At 35.9% G+C, this 6,792-nt stretch overlaps 1 protein-coding gene across 1 annotated transcript in view; it reads right to left on the bottom strand.

The window, feature by feature from the left end:
* Window positions 1–6,792, bottom strand: part of LOC107567376 (ATP-binding cassette sub-family G member 1-like) — a 23,675-nt gene that overhangs the window by 11,419 nt on the left and 5,464 nt on the right. Inside the window, exon 3 of the mRNA XM_016253064.1 lies at window positions 972–1,011. Coding sequence (XP_016108550.1) covers window positions 972–1,011 — 40 coding nt within the window. The remainder of the gene's footprint in view (window positions 1–971; window positions 1,012–6,792) is intronic.

The raw sequence follows: 6,792 nt of genomic DNA, 5'->3' as shown, positions 1-6,792 counted from the left end.
TGACAATTAGATTAGACTGTGCAGAAATTGAAATCTACACACTATACTCATAGTCACCAATGCTGATGTTGTTAACATTAATCATTTGAGAATAAAGTATAACAATAATAATAATTTGAACGGTTTGATGTGATATGAGCTAACCGATCTTTAGATTTAATCACCATTAGTAGCGAGATTTATGGTAGGCCTAATGCTTTTTTCCTCAGTTGGTCAGAACAAACGTGGCAGACTTGTTCAGATGGCAATATCCGGTGAAAATTCTTATTTGGGTCATATATTCCAAGACGTAGGCTAGAATCTGTGATTGCGAAGTACAGTAAATATCCACACCGGTGAGGTGACTGACTGTACATACCATACATACATACTCTTCAGAACATTAGATTCATACGCGCTGGAGCCGTGCCGACTGACAACCCACGCAAGCTAGATAATTCCGCACACAGCTGCAATCACAAGGTTATGGCCTCTCTTGTTCAGTATACAAGGAACTATAGGACAGTTAGGAAATGATAACAGTAACAATATTAACTAAGAGTTTTCCCTCAATAATCTCCTAATTTGCTGCTTATTGATAGTAAGTAAGCTAGTTGTTGTAGTAGTTGTCATAGTTTAGGTAAGGGGTAGGGTTAAGGGATCTAGAATATGGTCATGCAGAACAAGGCATTAATGTGTGATTTATTTTAGTACTAGTAATAAATAAAGTACTAATAAACAGCCAATATGCAAGTAATGTGCATGCTAATAAGCAACTAGTTAATAGTGAATAGTGTTCCCTAATCTAAAGTATTACTATGATAACTGATGCTTTTATGCAGCGAAAAGAGGACATCCACAGGATGACCGATTATAACCTGTTATTTATCCAGTAGCTGAGGCTGAGATGCTAATCCAGTTGATTGCAGTGGCTGCCAGCTTAATTGGATTGTGCTTACAATCCGTCAGAGCAATACACAAATACCTCTGACCTTCTACCAGGATTCCAGGGCTTCTCCCTCTGATTGTGCACTACAGTAACCCCAAGGCAACAGAAAGGTGCATCACACTATTTCTGTAGTGGTACGGTCTCTGGGTGAAGCCAATTGGTTAGCAAATAATGGTGGGATGATTTTGCTTAGTGCACCTGATGTGCTGCATGTGACAGATGAGAGAGCTATTCCTGGCCATGAGGGACTCCAGGGTTACTTTGAGTCAAGATCAAGTGTGTGTGATGAATAAATTGAAACAGAAATGCTATAGAACCACATGCCATGGTATTAAATCACAGTTTCATTATTTATTTCTTTTTTTAAAAACAAATCTCTGTTACTCTGTTATCATTATTACTCTTATAATGTACTCATGTTGCACTGGGTTTAATCAGATGAGGGATATGTATGCATAAATGCCTCACAACAACATTCAAATCGCTTGGCAAACACAAATTCCTGTGACATGGGGTTAGATGTAGGTTTACCCAGTAGTCAAATGAAGTGCCTAAACACATTCACATCCTACACAACTAAATCATTTAGAGACTCAGCAATGTACATAACATTCATGTTTATTTTACATATAGCCTTCCACCGGTGCATGATTATGACAGCAAAGGTACCACAATGAATATAGCCGAGCTTAGTTATGATTTAAGAGGACAAACTGGATTGTAGTGCAAATAGTTTTACCATTTACTGCAATTATCTGAAAGCTGGGACCGGGTGCACATCACTAACAGCAAAGTATAATCAAATGTGCAATTCAAATCAAAATTGCTTCCATGTCAATGTCTCAAGCAGCTAATTTGCTCTTTTTGACCTATGAAGGAGATCTCATTGCGTAATGGAGCCATCAAGCTATTAGTCCTCCCTGGCACACACTTCACTTTCTCCCATGCAGCTCTTACAGCATGACATCTAGGGGATACTACTACAACACAAGGGATCAAAAAATACCAGAGGAGGAGAAGGACCACAGAGTTCACTTGGGTCTTTTACATGCTTCAGTAGGCTGGGCATAGATATTATTTTCTGTGACTTTCACCCATACAGGAGGTTACTCAAGGCTGTGTGAGGTCCTTTAAGGGCTTTTAAATGCTATTAAAAGCTTGACCCACACAAACATTGTGAACAATTTAGTTTTTAGGTATGGCAGAACAGCATAAGAGTTTCAAACTTCAACATACACTAATATACTTTAAAAGAAAATACTTAAATGTGAAATGAACGTAATGTTTTTAGATACTAAATTGCATGTCAGTTGCAATTAAATGAAAATGTATTATAACTTAAATTTATATTAAATGCAATTAGCTGAACTTAATGCTTTTGACCAGTCTTTGAAATATGGTTAAAGTGTACTGCCGAATGTACTGACAAGAATTTATGGTAAACTAAATTATTCTTAAATGTCATTTCTAATGAAAATTGTGTATCATTTAAATATATTTGTGATTACACATTTGTAATGATCAGTGTTGGGGAAAGTTACTTTTAAAAGGAATGCATTACAATATTGCATTACTCCTTAAAAAAAGTAACTAACTGCATGACTTTTTATGGAAAGGAATACGTTATGTTAGCGTTACTTTTTCCTCATCTGGACAAGGCTTACTTGTTTTGCTTTAATATCAAATTTAAACTAAATTAAAACTGAATATTTAATTACTATAATACATCAAAAGTGCAAAAGGTTAGTCAGAAATATACATTTACATACAAACTGACAACCAAACAACTTTCAGACGCCGTTTTTATTTTTTTTAGCTCAACCATCACTGAATGGAACGATTCGGATGTGCCTTGATGCCTTCCTACCTTTGAACGCGTCCTCCGAAGGCAGCATTTTTCAGTTTTCAGATGCAGCCCATGGCTGAGTCTTGTTTTGCTGTTAGCGGACATTTCTAAGCATTTCCTTGTTTCCTGTTTGCCTTGCCCCTGTGTTTTTGACTTTGGATTGTTCCCTGGTTTCTGTTCGTTTGCTGCCTGCCCTGACCACTGCCTGTTATTTGGATTACTCTCTTGCTTGCCCTGGGATATTGTTGTTTTGCTGGTGTTTGACCCTGCTTGTTTTGACTACGCTCTTGCATAAAGCTTGCATTTGGATCCCCTACTCCTTTGTCACGCCGTCCGTAACACTTTCACATTTTTGCTTATTCGTAGGGTTGAATTGGATCATCAAAGGTCAGCAGCAAGACATTGGTTAATAAAATGTGATAAAAACTTAATGGGATCAAATACTTATTTGTATAATTTAACATATTCAATTATTGCAGGTTTGTGTCATATTCTGAGTTTGCGTTACTTTAGTAGTTACCTGAAAAAAGTAATCTGATTACGTAATTCACATTACTTGTAATGCGCTACCCCCAACATTGTAAATGATAAATTGCAATTTAGTACATTTACAATACATTAACTTTAAATGAAATATTGAATACATACTAAACTTAAAATTATAATTAGAATATATTAGAATAAACTTCACTCTGTGCTGACCAAATGCCCATTAAATAGCCATGAAGTTGTGGTAACGACTTTGATAGATAGGTTCTGAGAAGTTTTTTCAGGTTATAGAAATGACACCTGAAACAGATCGATCACTCCTGCAGATTGCAATATTAAATATTTATGATACAATCATTGGCAATGAATACATTATGTGAGTGTTCAATTATAACACTTTCAAGGAGGCCTAATATTTGGAAGAAATTAAGTCTTAGAAATTTAATGGCAACATTTAGATATAACGATCAAGATATTTAAACAATATTATAATTAGGGGTTGCACCAACTAATAGACTTCAATGCTCTGCCATGACGCTTTAAGCTTAATGTCGACTAGTCGCTGGTCCTATAGAGGGCACAACAGGATAAGAAATCTTTGAAGGACTTCCACATTTACGCCCAGTTTCCAAACAGTTAAAATGACAAATAAATGCATACTCTGAAAGTGCTCTACAAGACATGTGAGATTATATTACTGGATGCTCAAAATTAAACAATCACCGTTCTAATCTAATGCGCTGCTGCACTGTAACGCACACCCATTACAGACAGTAGCTCGTACACAGTGGTGTATTGTAACGAAGTAATAATACTTCAGTACAGTACTTAAGTATTTTTTGGGAGTATCTGTACTTTACTTGAGTTTTTATATTTCTGCCAACTTTTACTTTTACGCCACTACATTTCCCTGAAGCATATTCGTTACTTACTACAAAATAGTCAGAAGTCAGAAGAACAGGGACTGCAGGAAAGCAGGTTTGACGACCATAAAATTGTGGTAACGACTTTGATAGATAGGTTCTGAGAAGTTTTTTCAGGTTATAGAAATGACACCTGAAACAGATCGATCACTCCTGCAGATTGCAATATTACATATTTATGATACAATCATTGGCAATGAATACATTATGTGAGTGTTCAAATTATAACACTTTCAAGGAGGCCTAATATTTGGAAGAAATTAAGTCTTAGAAATTTAATGGCAACATTTAGATATAACGATCAAGATATTTAAACAATATTATAATTAGGGGTTGCACCAACTAATAGACTTCAATGCTCTGCCATGACGCTTTAAGCTTAATGTCGACTAGTCGCTGGTCCTATAGAGGGCACAACAGGATAAGAAATCTTTGAAGGACTTCCACATTTACGCACAGTTTCCAAACAGTTAAAATTACAAATAAATGCATACTCTGAAAGTGCTCTACAAGACATGTGAGATTATATTACTGGATGCTCAAAATTAAACAATCACCGTTCTAATCTAATGCGCTGCTGCACTGTAACGCACACCCATTACAGACAGTAGCTCGTACACAGTGGTGTATTGTAACGAAGTAATAATACTTCAGTACAGTACTTAAGTATTTTTTGGGAGTATCTGTACTTTACTTGAGTTTTTATATTTCTGCCAACTTTTACTTTTACGCCACTACATTTCCCTGAAGCATATTCGTTACTTACTACAAAATAGTCAGAAGTCAGAAGAACAGGGACTGCAGGAAAGCAGGTTTGACGAATCAATGGTCTAGCGTCTGCAAGTTAGACTCCTAAAAACACCTTTGCTCATGTGCAAACAAGTGCGCGCACAACCGCGGATGATTCATTTTCCACTCAAGTCGAGTCTGGGGTCTGTGATATACAGTATATCTTCTGCGATAATATGGTAAATGTTGTTGTAATGATGTGCGATCTGACATTATCAAGTAGGCTATATCACCAAATCACACACAGAGTGCACGCATGTGATTTATTTGTCTATTAAAACTCAAAATTCCAGTAATAAGTGACTTACATTTTAGAAATAATATTGCTTGTTTTTGCTCAATTTTGCTAACGAAAATAGTTCCAAACAAAGATCACAGCACTGTTTTGCGTCTCTGAACAATGGACGGTGTTTACTTTACTCAACGAATCGGTTGAATATGATTCAGTGATTCAGTCATTAACGCAGTCAAAGTCTTTGTTTCTGAATGAATCAGTCGTTTGAATGAATCGGTTGAATCTCAATGACTCACTCATTAACAGTCGTTGCTGCATGACCAGTTTGAAAGTTCTGTGCGACTACCACTAGGGGGAGAAATGCGACAGTCGTGTCCGAATGTCGTGTGCAGTTGAAAGGCGACTTAACACATTAGCTGCATACATGCTTCAGTCTAGGTGTTCAGCCCAAGGCTCTGAAAGCTTTGATCACTGCTGTAGTCTGCAACGGTACAAAACACCAGGATCAAATCGGCCCTGTCCACATCTGCTTCATACCTCCCCAATGTGACATCATCATGATTCTATCCCTGATCATTTCATGACAAGATCTTTTTATCCATGCCCGGCTGTTTGCTAGTCCAGAGCACTTGCTGCCTGTCTCTGATGCTGAATGCATGATATGAAAGCAGGGCTGTGTGTTGAGCATGCTGTTCTTTTTGGAGAAGGCCAATAAAAGCTGATGGCAATCTAAGAGGATTGAACCAAAGTCGATGAGTGAGCCACCAGAACAATGAGCCTGTTGGCTATGGGACTTGGACTTATGTATATTTCATGACAAGAAGCGACACTGGAGTGTGGCATTCTGTACTTCAGGTAAAAGTTTCTACATTTCAGACTATAATTATTTACAATGGAGTACAATCTGAATGAACGAGTCCAAACTGACTTCAAGAGGAATAATTGAAACAGAAATTAAAATTAAATTTTTTTTCTCTCTCGTGTCATACATAACTTGCATTGTTATGTAAGAATTTTTTTCCATATGGAAAATGGTCATTTATGGAAAGAGCATAATTATTATTATTTTTTTATTCTTTAATTCTCATACCAATTACCTGCATTTCCCTGACTGAGCATGAAAAACAAACATTTTCAGTGTTTTTTTGTTTGTTTGCTTTGTTTTTGTGGCAGAGTGCCACAAAATGGAACACTTCAGATAGCAATAGTTATTATTAATTATATTAATTAAATTTATTAGAAACAAATCTTTAAAATGTGATAATAATAATATATTATTTTAATATATAATAAAGGTGTGCACATCAAATAAATAAATAAATAAATACAGCTCTAGAAATGTATTTACCAAACAGTGCAACATTTCAAACAGTCAGAACTTTATCTGGCACAATGATGAAATTAAAATGTATTAAACATTTGTGTCATTTTGCATTCTAAAGACTGGACAGAAATCATTACATTTATCTAGAAGTAAATAAGTAAGTATGTATGTTTTTATTTATTTATATATATATATATATACAGTGGGGCAAATAAGTATTTGATACACTGCTGATTTTTCAAGTTTTCCCACTTACAA

Source organism: Sinocyclocheilus grahami, unplaced genomic scaffold (genome assembly GCF_001515645.1).
Source record: "Sinocyclocheilus grahami isolate Dianchi unplaced genomic scaffold, SAMN03320097.WGS_v1.1 scaffold1152.1, whole genome shotgun sequence".
Lineage (NCBI taxonomy): Eukaryota > Metazoa > Chordata > Actinopteri > Cypriniformes > Cyprinidae > Sinocyclocheilus > Sinocyclocheilus grahami.
This window is presented reverse-complemented; position numbering and strand designations above follow the sequence as displayed.